Genomic DNA, 24,716 nt, shown 5'->3' with positions numbered 1-24,716 from the left:
GTTTCGGTGACTGAACTAGGTAGACTTCTCTATAGTGAATCAAGCAGCAGCATACATAATCTCTACATGGAACTCTCAGCAAATACAGTATCTGCGCCTTACTCCTATCTGCCCTGCCATGTGGGGACCACTCTTAGGCTACAGATAGGCCTATTTTTAGTTTGCACAGTGTGTAGCTTTGCCACACTGATAATGCCGTCTTAGGTTTTTAACTCGATTGTAATTATAATTGTTGTTCATATCTTTGTTTTTTTTTTCTGTATAATCTGGAAATCCAAAGACAGAGCAATGTGTTTCGCTTGTGTCTGTGCCTGGAAGGATGCTTGGCTGGGAGGTACAGCCGGCTTTGCTGCCGCCGTGTCACAGGGAATGGAGGAACTGTGCTTTTTGACTAGTTTATAAGCAAAGGTCAATTTCTTGCCTATGGTAATTAGCTTAGCTGATTCTAGGCTTTTGTATGATCTGGTAATTTCCCATGAAAGAATATATTTAGCAGAAAGGGGTTCATTCTTGGTAGTAGTTTCTTTTTCCTTTCCATTGAAGACTGTTTATTTTAAAAGTGATTTATCTTTCCCTTTTAATGAAAAACTCCTAAAAGGCGGTTAAAGAAAGACAAAGTGAAGTTTCAGCATGGTTTGTGGGAAGGGGGTGGTGTATGAAAAGGGTTATGTAGTGGGGAGGAAAACTCGGCTAATAGTAAAAGCGGACACTTTTGATCCTTCTGGATTCACACTCAGCAGCCAAGCCCTCTATTGCAGCTCCTTGGGAAACTAGTGTTCCTGTTTTTGGTAGCAAGAAGATGAAATGCTACTTTACAAAAGTCAGTCTTTCAAGCCCATCCTTACAGTCTTGATTTTTTTTTCAGACCCCAACTGTAAACTTGAAGACAAGACTGAAGATGGAGAGGCCCTAGACTGCAAGAAGAGGCCGGAAGACAACGAGGAGTTGGAGGACGAGGCTGTGCATAGCTGTGACAGCTGCCTCCAGGTGTTCGAGTCACTCAGTGACATCACAGAGCACAAGATCCATCAATGCCAACTGACAGGTAAACAGTGCTCATCACTCCCCCTCGACTCACACTGCCCCCGTTCTGAGTTTCTTTTCTGCCACTTTGTTCCTTTGTGTGGTTTTTGCCTCCAATCATTTTACCCTGTCCACTTGAAATCCTAGGTAAGTCTAGCAGGGGTGTCCAACCTTACGACTGGAGACACGATGGGGCCATCTACACGTACGCTGGGTTGCATTCTTAGCTACCTTGGGATGCATACTGTTTCAGGGTGATGTTGGACGCTCCTGACTAGAGGTACTTTAGTAAAATTTCCAGAATGGTTGTCTGGGGTGACCTCAGTCTTGCAGTTCTTTAAGAGTTTGAATTGGGAGTGTATGTGCATATGTGAATGCATATACATATATCCATACACACACATATATCTAAATATACACATATGCATTTAATTTTGCTTACTTTTTAACTGTGATGTTAGGAATAAATGGAATATTAAATGACTAAAATAAAACAAAACCCCTTTTAAATATTTTTCTAAGATTTTAATATCTATTAACTTATTTTAGCTTAAATATTATCTCTTCAAAAAAACCTTCCCTGATCCTGCCCTGTGTAAATCAGGCACCCTCTTGTGTTCTTTTACATACCCATTCATTAAGTCCCAGCACTTACTTTATTGCCACTGTTGTTGGGTATTGCCTCAGTTACGTTTCTATTGCTGTGATAAACAGTATGACCAAAAACAACTTGGGGAAGAAAGGGTTCATTTCATCCCATAGCTTTTAGACCATCAACCAGAGGAGTCACAGCAGGAAATCAAGCCAGAAACCTGGAAGCAGGAGCTGAGGCATAGGCCATGGAGGGTGCTGCTTACTGGCTTGCTCAGCCTGCTTTCTTATTGCACCCCAAACCACCTGCTCAGGGGTGATACCACCCACAGTGAGCTAGTGTATCTCATCAATCATGAATCAAGAGTATGCCTAACAGACTTGTCTACTGGCCAATGGAGACATTTTCTCAGTTAAGACTCCTTTTTTTCCTAAATGATGCTAGTTTGTGTCAGATTGACATACAAGCTGGTCAGCACAAGGTATCAAGTCCAGAGCTTCACACAGGCCCGCATGGTGCTTCCACTACTTAATACCTGAATCCTGCAGTTCTCACCACGTGTATTCATTTCCTGTCTCCGTCATTAGACTTTGGGCTTATGGAGGCGGGGGCTATGTCTTCATCCTTCATTAGCTGAGCACAGCACAGTGCTGGGTCTCCACTAGCCTGCTGCTAAGGCTGCCAGGATACTCTGCTGTGACGCTCATCAGAAGAGGGAAATCTAACACCCACAAAAGCACAGCATGTGCAATATAACGACTGAATAAAGCTGAAACTTGCTTTATAGAATATATTCCTCCTTAAAAATATAATTATCTTTGATATCTGTGCATTCTGTGTCTCTCAGTGCAATCAGCTGTTCATCAAAAGTATTAGAGAAATATTTTGTTCACAGGTGCAAATTTTATTCTTTTTTTTTCTTGTCCTTATTCCCTACATACTATGTACAAGCCCTTACCTAGCATTTGTATTGTAAAGCTCATGGTAATAGAGATGACTTAGAGTGTGCAGGAGGCCATATATAAGGACATGAAGATTCTGTGCCATTTTATACAAGGGACACAAGCATCTGAGAATTCTGGTATCCTCTAGGGAACTAGAACTGATCCTCATGGGTACCAAGGGCAACCAGATACCAAGCAGGGGTATATACTATGTTTGTTGGTTGGGTTGGCTACCAGACCAGTAGACCATGCAGTTTCTTCCTTTCTATTGGTCACATGCCATCTTCCACTCACTTGTTGAAGTTGCCATGGCTCCCGTGTCCCTGTGGGTGGATCTCTCCTTTTCCCTCTCTTGTTTTTCCCTAGCATGGTCTTCCCTCCACCAACAATGGTCAGGAAATATATTTATTAGACAAGTTGTTCTCCAACTGTCTTCCTAGAATATTTCTATGTGTGTAAGATTTTAATGGGTGTTTCATTTTAACAAGGTTTCCTGAGCAGATTATTGTGGTAGCGTTGGATGGAATCCAGGTAAACAAAGTTCTTTATTAAAAAGTTCACCATGGCTCATCACTTCGGGGGGTGGGGGGATACAGTGAGCAACTTTATTAGGCTATACATTTTTTTTTCAGAAAAGACTTCCTTTTTAGAATCATTCACCCCCCACCTCCTTCTTTGACATGGTCTAACTCTATATCCTTGGATGGCCTGGAACTCACAGAGATGCCCCTGCCTCTGGCTCCCAGGTGCTGGAATTAAAGGCATGTGCCACCACACTGACTAGAACGATGCGTATTGATGATTTACCTGTTTTTATAACTTTATGGGATTTTTAGCATAACATTTATTGTGATAGTATTTAAAATGCACAGAAAACTTACAAAGTAATTTGAAAAACTCTTCTCTGTTAGTTAATTGTCTCATCAGTTACTTAAACTTTGTATTATGTGTTTTCTTTGCTTCTTTCTTCCCTACCTTTTCCTTCCTTGCTTACCATCATTTTCTTAATATTTGAGGGCAGTCAAAATATCACATCCCTGGAAATGCAGCTTGGGTATTTCTAGGGACCCATCTATTCTTCTGACCACTGTGTAGTTACCAGATTCAAGAATGTTAAAATTCATTTAACAACAAATGTCTAATTAATATTCATTTGTTGTCACTGATGTCTAATCTATAACCCATATTTGAATTGCAACAACTTGTTCCAGTAATGTCCTTTATAACTTTTTCTGTTTTGTCTCATCCTGAATACAGGATCACCTGTAACATTTAACTGTCATGTCTCTCTGCCTGGCCTAACCAATTAGGAATTCTTTCTTCATCTTTCTTGGTATTTTTGACAAGGGTGCCTGACAGACTTTGTAGGGTTTACATCAGAGGAGTAGGTTTGTCTGTTTCCTTAGTGTCACATTCAAATTCTACGCTGTGGCAAGGACACCAGTATGATGTCACATCCTCCTTATTCATTGCACCTGGAAGTAAGTAGTATTAGTTTGTTCCAGTGATGGTGAGGTTAACACCAAATACTTGTTTTCCATGGTGTCTACCAATCTTTTCTAGTGTGACTCACTGTTTCCCCTTTGTGTACAGTGCAAGGATAATTCATGAGAAGATAACTCATAGCTCAACTTCACAAAACTTCCATCAGTTTTTCTCCATTGTCATACCACAATCTTTGTTACTTGTTGGGCTTATTGATATTTCTTTCCTTATTCATTTGATTTTTAGGTGATTTTATTCAGGGATTCGCAGTTCATTATATGTATTTATGTATGTGTCTATAATCTGCTCATCCATCCATCCATCATCTGTTTGTCTGTCTGCATGTGCATCCATTTATTAATCATCTGTCCATCCATCCATCCATCCATCCATCCATCCATCCATCCATCCATCCACCCATCATCTATCTTTGAATACTGGGAATCAAACACAAGGCCTTTTGCTAGATAGGTTTGTACCACTGAACTACACTCCCAGCTCACTATGAGTATTTTGATGTATTTATTGTCTTAGATTTAGCCAATGAGAAGGATTCAAACTATATCCTTTGGTGTCTGTGTAATATGACTCTGTCATTATCTGGGGCTACTTGCTTTGTTTCTGGGACAAAGAAAAACTCTGGGTCATGTTCTTTTCTTGTCCAGCCATATCTTGCAATCCATGTCTTCTTGGTGATTATTACCATTCTTAGTTTTTGGTAGGATAATATGGTATCAGGGTTCATTTAAAGAAATATGGTATTTAGAAGTTGAGACATGAGTAGTACTCAGTGCTACATCTTATTATATACAGAGCTCTCAGCTAACTGAACTAGGACATATACAAATATGCTAAGATGATTTGTAATATACACATAATATTGTCCACAATACACATATACAAGTGTATATACATCTATGTGTATTTTCCTTGAACTCTAACAGAAACCCTGTTTTTGTATTGATATTTCCAGCTCAGTCCAGCGTCTCAGGCACATCCATCTCTTCTTCCTGTCACTGCCTCTGGAATGATGGAAACCTGTCTGCTATCATTTTCAGTGCATTGACTCACTTGCTTGAGCCTAGAATACACATTAAATAATTCCACAGTGGTTGACTCACATAACTGTGGTAAGCATGTCAACCAATTAGAGCTAGTATCTTTTGCAATATTTTAATGTGGTGTTTACATAGGATGAAACTAGTAAGTTGTGAGTATGCAGTTTGATGAATTTGGTCAAAATGCACACACTCATGTACTGCACCCATTTCCCATTAGATGTTCTCTTACCATACAGTCCATTCTGCCCCTTCGCCATCATTAGCCCTCCCTCAGAAGTACCCAGGTCTTCTAAGTTCTTCAACCATAGATTCATTTAGCCTGCTATAAATGGGACCGTACACTGTGATACACTATGAACTCTGTTCTTCGTCCCAGGGTCTCTTGTGTGATGAGTCAAGGAAACTCTTTCATGCTGTTTTAGAATACTTTTGTTGTTGTTGTTTTTCATTTTTGAAAAGTATTCTGCATGTTCAGATACTACTACTGTTATATGGCTGTACTGTAATTTTTTTTCTGTTGTCTTTTTGTTGGACAGCTTGATTACTTTCTCTTTTCTTTTTTTGTTATTCCGAATTAAGTTGTAATGGGCAGCCTACCTTTATGTGGGCATATGTTGTAGTTTGCTTGGGTTGATGGCACAGGAGTCGAGGTTATGCATATTGAGGAGGGCCAGGAGGGAGGGTACGCCTGTTTGCAGACACACTTCCAAGCTTGTTTCCAAGATGACGGCTTCACTTTGTACTCCTACCAGCAGCGGATCACACTCCAGCCATCATCTGTCCATGCCAACATTCACACTGCCATCCTCTGAATTCTGTCTTTCTTTGAGGTATAAATTAGTCTTCTTTATAGATTTGCTTGTGACTGCCAGTTCATATACACTAAACTGACTTTGTGTAATGACTCTTTTCCTTAGTACAGAATTTTGTGAAAATCCAGGCCCTTACTATATAGCTCTGGCTGACCTCAAACTCTCAGCGATACATTTACCTTTGCCTCCTGAATGCTGGGTTTAAAGGAGTGTTCAAGTTTATTTGAGAATCTTATTAAATACAGATAAGTAGTAGGATACTGTTTCTAGGTGGATGACTAGCACATTACAGGAAGCTTTTCACTGATGTAGAATAGTGTTTATGTTAGTGTAAAACATGTAAGACATGAGCTGCCTAGTATACCCTAAGTAGTGAGAAATCCTTTCTAAGGTGAGATGGGCTTGTCTGTCCTGTTTCAGGTTACATTTCACTCATTTATTGTTCATTCCTTCATTCTTGTGGTACTTGGGATCATATCGGGGTATCATGAATGTTTGGCAAGCATTCCACCACTGAGCTACATCCCAATCCAAAGTTATTTTAAAATTTAAGTGTTGAAAAGTAACTCTGCATTCTACTTAGTGGGGAATGCACCTTTTAGAGCACCTGACTGATACTTAGCTTTACGTTCAGCTTCATGAATCAAGACAAAAGAAAGACATCACTTGATCTCGTCTGATTTTATTCCTATCTGCAGAACACGGCATGGGATGGGACGGCAGATATTTATGAGTTAAATAGTGTTTCTTTTTCAAAGCAATAAAACATTTGGTCTTTCTTGATCCAAGGCTTTCAGAAGGCCCAATCTGGCCTGTGTTCACATAGCACTACAGTGTTTTAATTAAAGGTCAGAGAATGAAAGTGACTCACTGAATCATGTCAGAGAAGGGCAAATCTGATGGGCTTGGTTCCTGTATATCAAAAGATCAAAGGAGTAAATCAAACCAAAGAATGATGGTAGTGATGGTGATAGTGGTGGTGATAGTGATGGTGATGGTGGTGATGGTGATGGTGGTGGTGATGGTAGTGATGGTGATGATGGTGGTGATGGTGATGATGGTGGTGATGGTGGTGATGATGGTAGTGATGGTGATGGTGGTGGTGATAGTGATGATGGTGGTGATAGTGGTGGTGGTGGTGATGATGGTAGTGATGGTGATGATGGTGGTGATGGTGGTGGTGATGGTGATGATGGTGGTGATGGTGGTGATGATGGTAGTGATGGTGATGGTGGTGGTGATAGTGATGATGGTGGTGATAGTGGTGATGGTGGTGATGATGGTGGTGATGGTGATGGTGGTGGTGATGGTGATGATGGTGGTGGTGGTGGTGATGGTGGTGATGATGGTGATGATGGTGGTGATAGTGATGATGGTGGTGATGGTGGTGATGATGGTGATGATGGTGGTGGTGGTGATGATGGTGGTGGTGATGGTGATGATGGTGGTGATGGTGGTGATGGTGGTGATGGTGATGATGATGGTAGTGATGGTGATGGTGGTGGTGATGGTGATGATGATGGTGATAGTGGTGATGGTGATGATGGTGGTGATGGTGATGATGATGGTATGCATGTCAGTGGTTCTCAGTCTGTACGTCGAGAACCCTAAGATCATCAGAAAACACAGGTATTTATATTGCAACTCATAACAATAGCAAAATTACAGTTATGAAGTAGCATGAAAATAATTTTATGGTTGGGGTCACCACAACATAAGGGGCCATGTTAAAGGGTCGCAGCATTAGGGAGGTTGAGAACCACTGGTGTATGTATTTGTATTGGTGGTGTGGGAGTAGTTCAGGAATGTAAAGAGAGTGAAGAGCAGAAATTGCAATAATTCATATTAGATGTAGGTGTCCAAGTTGAAATTTGAGTTAGCTAGAGGGTGACCTCCAGTCTGCTCTGGAGAAGATTAAAGACTCTCGAAGAATTTTAATTAAAAGGGCGATGTGATGCTTTTTGGTGGATGTTAGGGACAGTGCCATTGGGTTATCTTCCAGCTGCTGCAGTGAACTCTCTGGGTACCACCTGTTTTAAAATCTCTCTAGAGACAAAGCACTAAGGTGGCAAAGGGGGGCGTTGGCATTTCTTTTCTTCTCCTCTCTTGGTTGACTTACCTTTTCATTGGTTCTGCTTTTAATGTTATCCATCTGCTCATGTCTTTGCTGTCTTGCCTCTGGTTCGTGTCATTCACAAAGACTCGTAATTTCCTGCCTCCATCCACCCTGTTTCCTCTTCTACGCGTCTTGTAGAGTCTTAAGGAATTTCTAGTCATTCTTTGATCCATGTGGAGTCCCGGTGTCTGTTGCTCTTGTTGCCTTTACTTAGTTGCCTGGCTCTACCCAGCTAGACTATAACCTGGAGGTATTTCCATGAATAATTTGTGTGAATTCTGAGTAGTGTGTTACAGTGCTTTTAAATATAGAGCAGGATTAGACAAGAAAGAAGCCATATGACTGGATTTGCAGAACAGAAAACAGGTGCCCGATGGACTGAGGCATCTGGAGGTCACACAGGCTTCTGGGGGTTGCTGGGTTCTGCTGTGAGATAGCCAGAGAAACCCCACCTTGGCTCTTTCTTTTCCTTGCCTGCAGAATTTCTTGATGACCTCACATCTATTCCTTTGGTAACTTTTGTCCCCAGGGATGATGAAGATTCTTTGACCAGTCTGCCTTAGTGGATGGACACTGGTCATTCCATATCTAAAGGTTTGAAACCCTGGAATAGTCCTGCTAATGAAGCCTGGCCTGGATGCCTACTGTGGCTTGGTTCAGGCTAGGCTTCATTAGCAGGACCGATAGACTCATGGACAGTGGTGCAGGAAAGGATGCAGGGATAGAGGGAGACGATCTGAATCTTAGAGATGTTTTGGAATGTCAACACTGTTCTGGAGAAGAAGATTTGATTTAGAGTTTGACAGAACAGCCCCTAAAGATAGCCAGGGACGAGGTGGCGCCCATGCAGACGAGATTTCTCTCCTTTGTCTCACGGTGCTGTTTCTTTCCAGTCTGTAATCCAGCATGTGTAAGTAAATTACATAGCACCCTTACTTGAAGGAAGAGGGGCAAAGGTGAAGACAAACTGGAATCCCACTCTTCAGCTGGAGCCGTAGGCGGCAGCCACCTGCCTGGCCCCGCCTCGCTGTGTTTTCCTGGAGGCTGGGAAGGGAGGGAGTCAGCCCTCCAGTGCTGTTGGGACTCTGATGCTGAAGACAGATTATCAAAATATATATTTACTGAAGGAAAAGCACAGAGAACCTTTCATTGTACTAATCCACAAACCCTATCATTTCTTGCCAATTCCCTCAGGGGGCGGGGAGGGCTGTGAGCCAGAGGGGTCTCATCACACTACTCAACAAAGATTTAATAGCAGGGTGCTGTGGGGAAGGCTGAGATTACGGGACTTTATTATGCTTACAAAACGGAGTAGGAACCAGCATTGTAAATCATCGAGACTAAGCTACACTTAACCGGATAAATGTGTAAAGTGCGTTTGGTAATACGGCGTCTCCTTGTTCTGCGTCCGTTCCCTCTCGTCTCCAGCTAATTTGCAAACCTGAGTTGTCTGCTAAGTGCTCTTTCCAGCATTAATGGGAATTGCTTGGGTGCATATGCAGAAAATGCCAAGTAGATGGTGTTAGTTCTTAACCAGCGTCCGTCTGCCGTGCTTCGGGTAGTTTGCTAAGTAGAAATTCACATGACAGGAAGGGTGATAGTTTTTTGAGAACTTGTTTGCAAATCAGATTCATAAAGTTCTAGCCAGATTTGAAACTCCTTTTTTCATCCCCTCTCTTCTTTTTTCCTTTCCTTTTTTAAAAATTCACACATGATTACTGTATTTATTTTCACCTCTCCTTCCCCTTCCAACTCCTCCCATCTCCTCCTTCAGATTCATGACTTTTTCGTTAATTACTATTACGTGTATGTCTGTGTGTGTGTGTCTCTGTGTGTGTTTGTGTGTGTGTGTGTCTGTGTGTGTGTGTGTCTGTGTATGTGTCTGTGTGTGTATGTGTGTGTGTGTCTGTGTGTGTCGGTGTGTATGTGTGTGTATGTGTATGTGTGTATGTGTATGTGTGTGTATGTGTGTACATGTGTGTGTGTGTCTGTGTATGTGTCTGTGTGTGTATGTGTGTGTGTCTGTGTGTGTCGGTGTGTATGTGTGTGTATGTGTGTACATGTGTGTGTGTATCTGTGTCTGTGTATGTGTGTATATGTGTATGTGTGTCTGTGTATGTGTGTGTGTGTGTGTGTGTGTGTGTGTGTGTGTGTGTCTGTGTGTATGTGTACAAGCTACTGAGTCCATTTGGTATTGCTTGGAGGTGTATATGTTTAAGGCTGACTACTTGGGATCAGATAGCCCATCAGGCCGCTCATCCCTGGAGAAAACTGATTCTCCCCCTCTCAGGAGTCCTTGCCTCCCTCCCTCCCTCCCTCCCTCCCTCCCTCCCTCCCTCCCTCCCTCCTTTTTCCTGCCTTTCTTCATTTCTTTCTTTCTGAGCTCAGAATGTTCAGGTCTCAGGTCAGTGCTACACTGCTGAGCTGTGTGTCCAACCCACTTTTGTTGTTGTTGTTATTATTATTATTATTATTACTACTACTATTAATGTTGAGGCAGGATCTCTCTAAGTTGTTCATGTTATAACCAAGGCTGGCTTCCAAGTTGAGAGCCCCCTGCCTCAGCCTCACACCAGTGATCCTCATGTCTATCACTTGTTCTAAACAAATAGTATTCCCACATTGCTTTACATTTTTGAGGAGAATGAATTGAGCAGACGGATGGCTGTTGTATAAAATAAAATGTTCACTTGATTTTATTTCCAAAGTTAAACTTTCTAGAATCTTTGCACGGATTTTGAGAATTGAAAACTTTCAGATACATGGAACATTAAGATAACTTTTTTTTTTTATTTCCCAGAGAGAATGTTTTAAAAGTGAAAATGTGTCTGCAGGTGTTCTGTGGCTGTGGTGAATTAAATACTTGGTGGTTCCTCTTCTGAATCTAGTTCTGCTGGCAGGACAGTGAGGGGAAGTGTGGCTTTGTAAAACTGGTTAAGACGCATTTAGAACCCATTTTTGCCACTTTTCTCAGAAAATCCTAAGTTACTGTAAACCATGCGGAATCAATATGCTGTTTAAAAATTTTAGTTCATATTAATTAAATATGAGGCATTATATGTGTATTTGCATATATCCATATTAAAATCTATATTAATCCATTATGTTTTTATTAATCATTTATATAACATTAATTATATCTATTCTAATTATTTTTAAAGTAGTATAAGTTTTATTTTTAACTTCCCTTTTCTTAGATGAATTTGTGGCATTCTACCTAAAATATTCCCAAACTGGTAGCCTAGTCACATACTTCCTGAAATACCTGGGCCTCGGGGATAGAGCCCCTTGGCATGTGCATCTCAGTGCGGAGACCAGTGCTTTTTAAACCTTTTTGACAAAAAGTTAATATGTTGTATAGCATGTACAGAAACAGAAATGAAAAATTACATAAAGATGAAATAAATATAGTTTACAATAAATAATTTTGCAACTTTAGACTCCCAGCCTTGCTGGCTTAACTCCGTTTCATCACTGTTAGATGTGAGACGAGACCCTTCAGAAACCACCAAAGAGCAGTGACTGAAGGTCGCAGGCAGTGCTCTTCTCCGCAGTGGTGCAGTGGGCAGCGCTCTTCTCCGCAGTGGTGCAGTGGGCAGTGCTCTTCTCTGCAGTGGTGCAGCGTGCAGTGCTCTTCTCCGCAGTGGTGCAGTGGGCAGTGCTCTTCTCCGCAGTGGTGCAGTGGGCAGTGCTCTTCTCTGCAGTGGTGCAGCGGGCAGTGCTCTTCTCCGCAGTGGTGCAGCGGGCAGCGCTCTTCTCCGCAGTGGTGCAGCGGGCAGTGCTCTTCTCCGCAGTGGTGCAGTGGGCAGTGCTCTTCTCTGCAGTGGTGCAGCGGGCAGTGCTCTTCTCCGCAGTGGTGCAGTGGGCAGCGCTCTTCTCCGCAGTGGTGCAGCGGGCAGTGCTCTTCTCCGCAGTGGTGCAGTGGGCAGTGCTCTTCTCTGCAGTGGTGCAGCGGGCAGTGCTCTTCTCCGCAGTGGTGCAGCGGGCATCCTGAGCTACTCCCTGTTACTGTCCATGCCATTCGGCCGGCTTTGGGCCTGCCCGATGGAATCATCTCCTCTCCGCTCCTCTTCCACACAGTAGCTGGAAACCTTCTAGGAGTGCAGGGTGGGGCTGGCCATATTCTTCTTGATTACCTGTGTTTGACCACCAGTGCCTTGCAGTTTACTTGCACAGACCTTTGGGAGTCAGTTGTGAAAATCTGAGACCTGAATTAAATTAGTTAAAATTAAAATAATTAAATAAGGTGGTCCCCATGCCCATTTCTCTGGAGAGAACTGACTACGTTTATGAGAAGAGGCACAAGGGATAGAAATATGAAGCCATTCAACTGACTGGAGTCATGGTTGTCTTGCTCTCAGGAAGATTTGTACTAGAATGACTTTTTAAAAATTTATTGTTTTTTTGTGTGTGGAGGTGCATGTGTATGCATGAGCATATATGCATGTATGCATGTGGGGACCAGAGAAAAATCTCAACTGGAATTTCCTTCACCTTGGTTTTGAGATAGGATTTTGAGACAGCGTCTCTCATTGGCTTGGAAGTAACCAGGGAGACTAAGCTGTCAGCGGGCCGTGTCTCTGCTTCCCCAGTACTGGAGTAGCAAGGCGATCGTGGCTCCGGGCTTTTCTACATGGATTCTGTGAACAGAAAGTCCTGTGTGGCAGGCACTTTGCCCCTCAGCTGCCTCCCCCATCCCTCGAATGAACAGTGTCTTCTCTGATTGGAAGCTAAATATTCAGACTATGAGCTCTAACCTGGAATAATGTACCCTATGGCCTTCAAAACACTTGTCTGTCACATGCTTCACATTGTGGAAACTCGGGTCTCTGCTGCTCTCCAATGCAGAGACAATGGTGCAGGCCACTGTGTGATATCTTCATCCACCAGGGTGCTGACTAAGTCTGCTATGCATTTAATAAAAATGAGTAACCCCCTGTAACTGGTTCTGAATCCTGCATAGCTAGCAGTGAACTTCCTTCTCCGGTCTTGAGGAGTCCGTTCACTTTTTAGCTGCTGCAGACACTTGTTATTTCAGTTATATCAGTTATGCCAGCACTGATCTTGTTTGCTACAGCAGATTAAAAATAATTATGATTTTTTATATGTGTATGGGTTGGGGCTGTGGTGCCACGTCACCACGTGTGTGGCAGTCATAGGAGATTTGGGGAGGTTGATTCTTTCATTTCACTGTGTGTGTCCAGGGGTTTGAATTCAGGTGTCAGGTCCCCGACAAGCCTCTATACCTGCTGAACCATCTTGTTGGCCTTTTTTGTTTATTTATTTTTTAAGAGCAGAGTTCTAAAAAGCCGAGGTTCTTTGTTTGCCATTCTTGTGTTAACATGCTTGTGAAATTCTCTACTTCAACATAGACACTAAACGGTAAGAGATTCCTTATGTCCTTAAAGCTCTTAGAATGATTGCATATAATGTAACTGGGGCTTAGAAGGGGCCAGGAGATGAATCCCGTTGTCTTACTATATCTGATGATACGTTACGTAAGTTAGCTTTATTAAAATCAAATAGCTCACATGCTGCAAGGCTAGCTTAGGAAAACATCCATTGTGTTCTGCATTTCTGTGTCACTCTTACTAGGTATTCATCCTCTCAGCCTGCTTTTCCTCAGTTGTGGGTGACTGGATACTGAGAGCAAGCAAAATGCTCCAGAAGGTCACATTAGCTGAGTGGAAAGCGCGTGGTGCAGTCAGTTAGCTTTAACAAGAAAGCCTAGCTGGACTCTCCTTCATCAGTTATAACCATATTCACATTAATGTGTTCTCTGATTAACTCCAGTATTTAAAAATGGTATTTAAAAAGTGTTACAGTTTCAGAGAAAAAAATTCATGAACCTGGGTGTTCAAAAATGTTACCTTTGAACATCTGCTAACCCACAGTGGTTTTATGAAATGGCTTTGCCTTCCTTGTGTAATTGAGAATCTTATCGTTGTATAATTGGGAATGAATATCTAGTGATCTTATTGTCTGGTTTCAGGATTCACTTGCCCCAAACTTGTAAATAAAATGTCAAGAGCACAAACCATGGGAGAATATCTTTAAGAACTTCTAGCATTTCCTTGATGGCCATTGCTGGTGATTAAAGCTGTCAGCGTGTCCCTATGGAGATGTGTAAAAATTGTAAACCAAGAGCTGTATTTGGGACACGAGAGCCATGGGTCTTTTGTGGGAAGATGAATTAAAAGAGACTCACAATTTCCCATGTGCGGCCATGCTGCCCACCTTGTAAGCAGGGCAGGGCCATGTGCACAGAAAGGCTCTCTTCCCATGTAGCCCCTTCTAGGTATGAAATCCACACTATAAAACAAGACGGTGAAACTTCTACATTTTTGCCTGAGCATACTCGATTCTGGTTTAAAGGTCATTCCCCGTAAGATGCTGTAACTGACATCTATTTCTTTCTTAGACTGTGGGTTGCTATGAAAAGTGGACTCTTTCCACACCCTGTTCTTTGTGCTAAGCCTGTCTGGGGAGCCTGTCTTCAGGGACTGACAGCAGTGTCACAGAGATCAGTGACCTCTTAATAGGTCTTGGAGGGGAAAGCAGGAATTCTTCTACCCTGTGCCTCAGGGCTAGGTTTCTTTAAACTTCAAGGCGTTGGACTGGGCCTCTCCTCCCCTTTCCTTCAGCTGTACCTTCAGGGGAAATTGATCGATTAGAAGTGATTATTCCACAAACCCTGAACCCTTTCCCCACCTCTTTGTTCCAACTGGAGCTTCTCAAAGTTTAAAGGGATCATGCCTCCTGGGTGAATGGTAGGATGAATGTAGGTAGATTATTGAGTAGAACTCTTTGAACACACATTAGAAGTGCTAAAAAATATATTCGTAACAGTAGGGAATATCTGAAAGAGAAAGGGGTAAGGAAACATTTGTTTCAATATAATTATAATGTAATTGTGTGGGATATTTTTGGGCACATGATTAGCTGTTAGAATGTAGAATCACAGTAGTAAGTCAAGGCAGGAAAATAACAGGATCAGCTCAGGAATGGGCAAACTGGCAAAATCGGGGCGGTGTGAGGGGACTGGTGAGGGCAGTGAGTGACTGGGCTTGTGTCTGTCCTCTGCTGAGCACTGAGGGGGCCGATTAACCCATGGCTTTCATTGCTTAACAACAACAGTGACACACATGTATTGTTTTGCATGCACAATATGCCCAGTTGACAGGTGCTCTGGATCGTACGTGATTAAACGTGTGACTACATCAAGTTTTTCCTTTAAAATAGAATTCTTTGACTTGCCCCTCTCCTCAAACCCTCTTAGCTTAGCTCCCTTGTTGACTAAACAGAAATGTGGACAAGGAGGAGCAGGCAGATGAGCTGCATGAGTGCATAACTGACAGAGAGATGCACGTTATGGGCAATCCAAGGAAATCCTCCACTTGGTTCTTGAGAAATGCCCACTTCAAAGTCAGATTTTCTAAATAAAATTCCAATTGGTCTGGAGACACACCCATTTTCCGATCTCTTTCTCTAGGTGATGAAGGCGACTTCATTTTATGTGGTTTTCTTGAAGTAGGGCCAGTTTTGAAACCCTTAGAGTTCTCAGCCCTCCCGTGTGGTCCCTGGATACCGGAATGGAGGGTGGCTAGTCATATCTGGGCGGGGTGTTGATTACAAAAGCAGAAAATTAAACGACAACCAGCTCCCAGCCCTTGCCTTCTCCATCATTCTCAAAACATAGGCATTTTACAGACACAGCTCAAATGACTTGAAAACAGCAGCATGCTTTTAGAAAACACCCATGCTTCTGGAAAAAAATGTACTGTGCCTTCACACACAAAGCTGTATTTTTGGTTGTATCAATAAAACATTTCCACTTAATTTATGAATTATTTAAAGTGTGTATTTTTATTACTTAGACTGCCTTTAAACTTAACTTTCTATAGTCTAATTTGTGAAAGGGTTCCCCGTTTTGATTAGCTGACCAGGTCGCCAGTCTCCCGAGTCTGCTTTTGTCATGAGTTTGAAATCTGTCAAAGCTATCATAAACCTATTTCTTATACTTAATTTTATTTTCTATGAAAAGTATTTTCTTTTTACCAGATTTTTATAGTTATTATCACAAAGCCATGTGTGCTAGCTATGCAAATTGGCTTAATATTTCATATTTGATGTTCTGTGTGATCATGCTTTTGAAAAGAAATCTTTAAAGTTTTACATACAAGTTAACATTTGAATTGTGGGTATATGTTTATTTTTGCCCTTCTTGTTCTGAAAACTTTTTCTCTCCCTGTAACTTCACACCCCCACTTCCCATCACTTTACTTTCCCCGTTTTCCAAGGTTCCAGGGCACAAACCTTAGCCCAGTGGTTAGTTCCCAACAGCAAAATAGGGATACTTTTCTTCTTATGAGCACAGGTTCACCACTGACCCATGGCTACAAATGTTCTTACATGGATTAGGGCTGTAGCTGGGCTTCGTGTACTGCTGTCCGGCACCCACTTCTGCATGTCCGACACCTGTATAGTCAGGAACATGCCTGCCCAAATTCCTGTGTGCATTTATCAGGATCCTCTGATTTGACTGTTATAATTTTGATCTTCAGTTTCCAGTAATGGTCCTCATAAAGGCCTAATCCCCAGGGAGAACTACAAGAAGGAGGTTAAAAAAAATGAGGAGGTGGGGCTTAGTGGGCAGTCTTGTATCAGTGGGGGTGTGCCCTGGCAGGGGATTGTAGGTTCGTGGCTCTGTCCTGGCTTTTGTTTCCTGGTGACAGGATGGGGTCTTTTGTTCTGTGTGTTCTCCCTGCCATTGCTGTCTGACACCCTGTCCAGACACTTAAAAACACTGATCCCCCTGGGTGTGAACTATAACCTCTAAAACTGAACCAGAATAGTTACCGTAGTGGAAAAGCCACAACACAGAGACACACAGTAGGTGCTTAGAACACAGTTCTCAGGACCTTTGGAAAGAACGATATAGGGGAGGACGGAGAACAGTCTGGAGCTTTGGGGCTGGCTTCATGGAGCACATGGTGTCTTTACAGATGAACAAGACTTATTAAGGTAGACCGTGTGTGTGTGTGTGTGTGTGTGTGTGTGTGTGTGTGTGTGTGTGTGTGTGCTTGTGTGAGCACACACACGTATGTGTCTGTTTAAGGGTTGTGGAGGCAGGACTGGCCAGGACAGATCTTGCCGATAGAAGAGAAAAAAGGAGAAAAATGGAACGGAAATAGCAGAGTATTGCCTGGGCAGCTCCTTGTTAGAGGAAAAAAAAGGCATGTGACAGGGAATCAGTGAAAGATCATGGGTGTATTAGCTATCTGTTGCTGCCTAACAAAGACTCCAAGACTTTGTTACTTACAGTGCCAACTATGTATTTTATCTATCTATCTATCTATCTATCTATCTATCTATCTATCTATCTTGGTTTTTTTGAGACAGTGTTTCTCTGTGCAGTTTTGGTGCCTGTCCTGAATCTCTAACTCACAGAGATCCACCTGGCTCTGCCACCCGAGTGCTGGGATTAAAGGCGTGCGCCACCACCGCCTGGCTGCTGGCTATACATTGTCTCAGAGTTTCTGTAGATAAGGAATTCGGGAGCAGGATGCCCAGGAAATTCTTTTGGTGTTATTTAGGAGGTTGCAAATATGTGCTGATCAGGGTTGGAGCATCTCTGAGCTCAGTCACAGGGCTGCTGAATGGGGACCTGACTAGGGACCTCAGTGTCTGGGCCTCTGTGCAGGAGAGCACATCACAGTGACGGACTTTCCACAAAGAAAGTAGTGTGAGAAGAGGAAGGAGAAAGAGGAGAAGGTGGAGATGAGAAAACTGGAGGAAGAGGATGAAGAGAAGGAATGGGAAGGGATGATAGGAGGAAGAAGAGGAGGAGGACAAGGAGGAAGAGGAGGGTGAAGAATCGGAGGAGGAGGACTCAGGCAAGAAAGGGGAGGAGGAAGGTGAGAAGGAGGGAGAGAAAAGGAAGAGAAGGAGGAGGAGAGAGAAGAGAGGGAAAAGGATCGGGAGGGGAGGAAGCGGAGGAAGGAAGGAGGTGTGAATCAGCTGTCCCTTCCTGGGTAACTCCCTACCCTAGGCACTAAGCTACAGTCTTCATGGCCTTTCATGGCTACTCTTGGCAATGGCACATCCAAATTCCTTTCACCGTCTGCTGTTCACACAGTTAGCTGGGGGTGATATGAAAAGGATCCCACAGGTATAAGGTTCAGGTGGTAGGGGTCCCTGGGCCTGTACTGCAGGTTCGTGAGTGCAATGAAGTATGAAGAGAAGTTGGAACTTGTGACGGAGAGCCATGCTCAGACCTTCCGCTTGAGTCTGTGTCCTTTGCATTCCAGCCATCCATCAGGTATGGGGAGACATGGGAGTTGAGTTAGCAGAGATGCTCTGTTTACTGTTACCTGCACAGTCAAAGCAGGAATTGGTCTACAGTCCAGGAAGATTTCATTGGAATAGTAAGCTTAAAAGCTGTAAGGATGTTTGGTAATTACTGTTCTGAGTGGCAGGCAGCTGGGACAGGTTAGATGCTGGAAGGTGAACACACGTTTGCCTTGGTCTGTACTGCATAGAGCGGAGTCGACTGGAGAAGGGATAGAGCAGGCATTCTAGATTGGAAGCTCTTGGAATTAGTGGTTTAGGGAGAGTGGGGCCAAGTCTAAGGATGTGTGAGGAGGACCAAACAGTCACTCTCTAGGAGGGAAGACTGCTGGGGATGCACTGATTGGCTGGTGGTGGGCATGTTAACAAGGAGAGACCTAAGAACAGTCTTGGAGTGCTGCACTCCTTGTGGGACTCTAATTTCCGGCAGTTGACACCAGAAATGAGAAGGAAGCAGCTTTGAAGCTAGGGTGGTGGCGGCCATCTTTGCCAGTGTGAAATCTGAGATTCTCTCCTGACTAGAACTGTTCAGAGTCCCAGGTGTGTCCTTAGGCAGAGCCAGGGTGTGGTCGGCCAAGGTGTTCTCCGCACCTCTTTCTCTTTTTGAGTCACAGTTTAGCTTTCCCTTCGTGAGTTTCTTTTCCACGATATCTCTAGTTTTGCAACACTTTCTGATCTAGTTTTTAAATTGTTAACTTAAATTCTGCACACAAATATGTATGGAATATGTGTATATATTCACATGTGTGGGTACCCATGTGCATGTGGATGCAAATGTATGTCAAGGCCCAAGGTTGACACTATTTTTCTTCAATGTCTGTCCTATATATTGACCTGGGACATCCGGCTGAACCTGTCACTCCCATTTCTTAGAGTCTGGCTACCCAACTTGCTCTAGGAACTTCCAGGCTCTGTGTCCCTCATGCTGGAATTGTGGTTTGCCACTACTCCTACCCAGCTCTTGAACGTGCTCTGGGATCTGAACTCCCAGCCTCGTGCTTGTGAAACACCTCCACAGTCCATATCCCATTTCTATGCAAAGGCTGGTTACGACTTGAGAGTTCTGAATAGGAGAAGGCGCACTCTGTGTAGGGCTTCTGTAGCTGGGGTGACTTCAGCACCTGGGAAGGCACTCTCTGGTCTCTGCAGAAGGCAGATGCATGGCTCATAAGGTTTGCTAATGTTCTTTGAGATGGGGTTCCACAGCTAGGGCTTACTGGCCTCACTGGAACCCAGCAAATTTATTCTTCACTCCCACAGGATTAGGTCAGTGGGCTCCCCTCTGCTGTCCCGCCTCTGCTGTCTCCCCTCCTCTGACTCCCCTCCTCTATCCCCACCTCTGCTGTCTACCCTTTCCTCATCTCCCTTTCCTTTTTCACTAATGCCCATCTCTATGGGAAATCTTATTATTAGGGAATTTTTAGTTATGACCAGGAACTGCTCCCTTCCTCCCCCTAAATTCTCAGAAAGAAAGAAAGAAGAACAAAAGAAAGGGAGGAAGAAAGAAAGAAAGAAAGAAAAAGAAGAAGAAAAGAAAAAAAGAAAAAGAAAGAAAGAATTACCCGGCAGATTTAAGTTTACCATTCATTGCTTGGAATCTGTGACCACCTTGTTAGTCTTAGTCTTTTTTTTTTTGGTTTTTTCGAGACAGGGTTTCTCTGTGTAGCTTTGCACCTTTCCTGGGACTCACTTGGTAGCCCAGGCTGGCCTCGAACTCACAGAGATCCGCCTGGCTCTGCCTCCTGAGTGCTGGGATTAAAGGCGTGCGCCACCACCGCCCGGCAACCTTCTTAGTCTTAACAGGCCACTTTGATGGCTGACTTTCACATTGCCATTTCCCCACCATCTTCCTTTGTATTATTTTCATTAAAAATTCCATTAACTTAAAAAATCAATGTAATCATTTTGGTAGTAATTAATTCTTAGCAATCTTCTAAAGGAGAAATGAAGGAATAAAATTTGAAAGTGTTAAAATGAGTAAAAAGTAGTGTGTGTTTTCAAGGCCCCCAGAGATGTTAGTACAGAAGGTGGAAGGTGCATTCTGGGAAATGGTCCAGGACAGCACCCATGCCAATTGGTCTCTGACTCTGTCGCCCCCGCCACACGGCTGGACATTTTCACCTCAAATCTGTTCATCTATGAAGGGAGGATAGTAACGAAAAGCTCCTAAAGTCGCCGATTTCACGGCCTTTGAAGGGGGCTGAAAAACATTTTGTGTATTACTGGTATTATTAAACATGGTAATGGTTCCATGAGATAAATCATGGGAGTCAGATTCCAGAGTTGAGTATCTTCCCAAATCCTGAAGAGTTTGGAAAGAGATAGTATGAGTTTAATATTTGGTGTTCTGCCTTAAAAGTTTTCCCCTTTTAAGGTAAAAGGGAGTGCTGGGGTTGCAGCTGGCCTGTAAAGCTCTTGCCTAGCATGCCTGGAATACGAGGTTCAAGCCCCAGTATTGTCAACGGATAAGTAAACCCCAAAGGCACTAATGCATCCTGGATGATGTAGGAAGGGGCAATAGAGGAGTCAGAATAGGTTCTGGGTATGACGTTTTTCTTAGGAAGATCTTCGTATTGAGCTTTATGCAGAACAGAGAATGTCATGTTCGGGGAGTAAAGAAGAAACCCTGCTTCTATTATGGAAAAAGTACTGAACCCACAACTCCATTCTACAGAATCCACTAAACAAGCTCTAACATTAGTCTTTCACATAAATATACTCTCTGTATTGAGTGTATGATCGTGCGCAGTGGGTATCATTGAAAACTTTTGTGCTTGTATTTTACTTATTGACTGGCATGGATTTCTCCCCCTCACATCTTCTAGAATGACTTTAAAAGATCTCTCTCTAGTTTTGTGAATTAGCTCAAAAATTAGAACACATTAATTTTCATTTAGTGCAGTTTAACATATTCAAATCTCATGTTCAGCAGACAAGCCTAAGTGTCTTGGAATTGGTCTGGCCGCAGTGGAGGTGCAAGTGAGCAGTGGTTTGGAAAATCACCTGTGCTTGGTGAGTTCATTTCAACACAGGAGACTTGTATTTGTGTTTTCTAGGGAATAGGACCTAACAAAATGCATTTGTACATCAAATGCTCCTGGAGACAGTTGGCTGTTTTTGTGGTGCGCCTGACATATTGAAGCAACGTATTTAATGTGGATGTGGCAGTGTGTTTTGCTGAGCATTGTGAGGGTGCAAAAGAAATGTGTCATGAACTCCACTCTAAGGTTCACACTGTGCTAGGGGAACAAAACACTCACGCCTGAAAATTCTAATATTGAATGTGGCAGTATGTCATTAAAAGGTGGAATTGCTAAAATGAGTGGTTAGTTCAAAGAAGGGTGGTTGGTGAATGTATGCAGGAGAGGTCTTCTGGAAGAAATCAGAGGTGAGAGCTGCCCAGAGGGATCATTAGGAAATGAATGGGCGGGGAGCCGGTGTGGGGTGGTCGAGCTAGATAGGGCATTCCAGGGGGGTAATTGCTGATGTTTAAAAAGACTCTGCCTTCAAATTCTGATAGCTCATAGAGACAACAATTTCATAAGCCATAGCGTTCTGTCACAGCAAGTTGCACACTCAGAGCATTCAGGAGTTCCAGCAGGGCAGCGTGCAAAGAAAAAGTGCTGTAGCTGTTCACAAAGCCACCTCCACAGAGCCAGCTCCTGGCCAGCAAGATTAACAAAAGCTGCTTTCCCTTAGCTCGTCTGGTGCGAGCAGCTCACAGAGTCCAGTAGAGTTTACGCATAGCTGTTAGGAAGTGAGTTAGGCTGCGGCAGCGTTTGAGAACAGCTGGAGACATCTCCAAAATATCTCTGAAACAGAACAACTAGTGTGGACTCTCACACAGAATTTCTTTACACACTCGAAATATGTTGACCACGATATGACATTTGATGTCAGCGTTGGTTGCCTAAATGCTTTTGTTGAAATGTCACAGAGTGTCTTAAGGCTTAGTTTCATTTAACTTTTACTCTTATTATGCCGTGAGCCTTTGGTGCCCATCAAATGTAAATTTTCTCCAGCGAAGGAAGAAATTACTGGCACAGCTATTAATAGTTTAATGAAAAGTCTTATTGCTTCTTCAATTTATATTTTCATGGTGATTGACAATTATTAATTGGTCAATCCTCTATCTGTGCTCATGAGGTAGGTCAATATTTTCTCCACACCAAATGAGAAGATTAAGAGACCACACACTTCCATGAATTTCCCCAACAACCTATTTCCATGTTGACTCGGGTACAAATGAATTTAGTATGAGCTGTGTTTTTAGTTAATAATCTTGGTGTTGTGAGAACAATACTACCTGAGGTATTTTTCCTATCAGCCATACAATTTGAAAATCCCTTTACATCAAGTGGGAGTTTCAACTTTTAAAAGTAGATTTGACCAGTAGGCACAGATGTCTTCTTTCTGTGGTTTGCACATAAAGAGCCTCTGACCTTTTCTGCCCCACCCAAAGAGGCTTGTGGGTACTTTGGTCTTCAGATGGTGGCGCTATTTTAGGAAACTTTAGGAGGTGGGGCTTAGCAGAAGGAAGTGGGTCATAGGGGTGTGTCCTTGGGTCTGTGTCCTGTCCTAGGCCTTGACTTCCTTTCTCTCTTTCTCTCATTGTTTCCTCTCTCTCTCTCTCTCTCCCTCTCTCTCTCTCTCTCTCTCTCTCTCTCTCTCTCTCCCCCCCCCCCCCCCCATCTCCTTCATTTCTCCATCACACATTCGGGCTAAGTAGCCATGGCCGGAGCCTCTGAAGAAACTGACTCAGAATGAATCTTTGCTTCTTTTAAATTGTTAGGTTAGTATGTTGTCACAGCAGCCAGGTCTGATGGACGGGTCCGGCATCTAAGACTGAAAGTAGATAAATTCATAAGGGAAATAGTTTCCTGTAACAGAAAATCCCTAGATAACAGTAGCATATTTAAGGTAATGAAGTTTCTTTATCTCACCTGGGTGAGAACTGCAGAGGTAAATAATCCAGAGCTGCTTTAGGAGGACTGTGGGTCTTCAAGGACCAAATCTTTTCCTTGGAGCTTCAGACCTGGTCCATAACTGGCATCTTCAAGTAGGAAAAGACAGCTGCTAGAGTTTGTGTCCCATGTCCAGCTTTGATTAGGAAGAGGAGGGAGGAGAGGGGCGGCAGCTGCTTTGGAAACAGCTTTCCCCTGACTTCCACAGTCAACGTACTGTCCTGGCAGTGTGAAGGACCGATGGGGTTTGAGCTAGGCATCTGACAGTCTAGCACACAATTGCTGTGTTTGATTTTTCCATTTTACATTATTTTATAATATTTTATATTCCTGGAGATAACATCTCTTCCAAGATCATGTATAATTTAGAGAATGTGCTAAAATGTAAGAGCTTTTAAACTCCCAATGTGGAAGGACCTTTTTCTCTGGGTGATAACTTACAGTCTTTAATTATTTAGCAAAAAGCACATCAGATTTTCCAGTGAAGAGACTGTTTGCAGTCAAAGGCAGAGCTAGGGGCTAGCACTCTGTTTTGTTGGCCTTTGTTGTTGCTATTGTTTTGAATACGTAGTACTCCTAGAGAGGAAAATAAGGAAACATGCTTTTATTAGGGCTGAAATGCCTGATAGAGCCATGCCAGACATGTTATGAATATATGACCCCAGGGAGTGTTTTCTGAACCACACAGTACAGCACTGGAAATCTGGGTTCCCAACCAACCTCAACACTTTCTGATAGGTCCTCGGAAACTCTATTTCCCACAAGATGCTCCATTGTGTGTGTGTCCTGGGATATGGATGTCAATGAAGTGAAATGCACGTTACTCATTTACCTCCTGTCTGTGATGTGCCACCTAAGCACTGTTAGCAGGAGATAGGGACCACTGGTAGGGTAGGACAAAAGTAGAAGCTGATGCCTGGCACATCCGATGTTTCTTTACTAATGTCATAGGCCTAAGAGTACTGCCACAAACACTTTTCCCACTTCCCCCTTCTTCACGGTCCTGCCCAGCATCATCTATGAGTAAGTGTGTGAAGAGAACCTCCTAGACAACCTACACAGGGAGAGGGGTTATAGGAGAAGGGCATTTTACTACTGCGGCCCAAGACCAGAGAGTTAGAATGCAATGTTCACGAACGAAAGCTTGGAGTTGGAAAGGCCCTTTGAACTCACCTGGCGAACTTCTCTTTCATAGAAAAGACAACTGAGGGCTGGGATATGGCTATGTGTGTAAGGTGTCTGCTGTGCAAGCTTGAGAGCCTGAGTTTGGATCTCCAGAACCCACACCGAAAGCTGAGCATGAGCATATGTGCCTCTGTGACACCAGGACTGAGAAGAGGTGACAAGGAGGTCCCTGAAGCTCACTGGC

The 24,716-nt window shown here is 43.2% G+C and overlaps 1 protein-coding gene across 4 annotated transcripts in view; it reads left to right on the top strand.

The window, feature by feature from the left end:
• Nucleotides 1-24,716, top strand: part of Znf521 (zinc finger protein 521) — a 296,890-nt gene that overhangs the window by 34,496 nt on the left and 237,678 nt on the right. For all 4 annotated transcript variants that reach the window (XM_052741578.1, XM_052741577.1, XM_052741575.1 and 1 more), the window contains one exon: nucleotides 866-1,045. Coding sequence is in view for 3 of the 4 variants with exons in the window: in XM_052741577.1 (XP_052597537.1) it covers nucleotides 866-1,045 (180 nt within the window). In the remaining variant the exon portion in view is untranslated. The remainder of the gene's footprint in view (nucleotides 1-865; nucleotides 1,046-24,716) is intronic.

Source organism: Peromyscus californicus, unplaced genomic scaffold, assembly GCF_007827085.1.
Source record: "Peromyscus californicus insignis strain IS unplaced genomic scaffold, ASM782708v3 Scaffold_17__1_contigs__length_78620276, whole genome shotgun sequence".
Taxonomy (NCBI): domain Eukaryota; kingdom Metazoa; phylum Chordata; class Mammalia; order Rodentia; family Cricetidae; genus Peromyscus; species Peromyscus californicus.
Note: the sequence above shows the minus strand (reverse complement) of the source record. Positions and strands in the feature narration are given on the sequence as shown.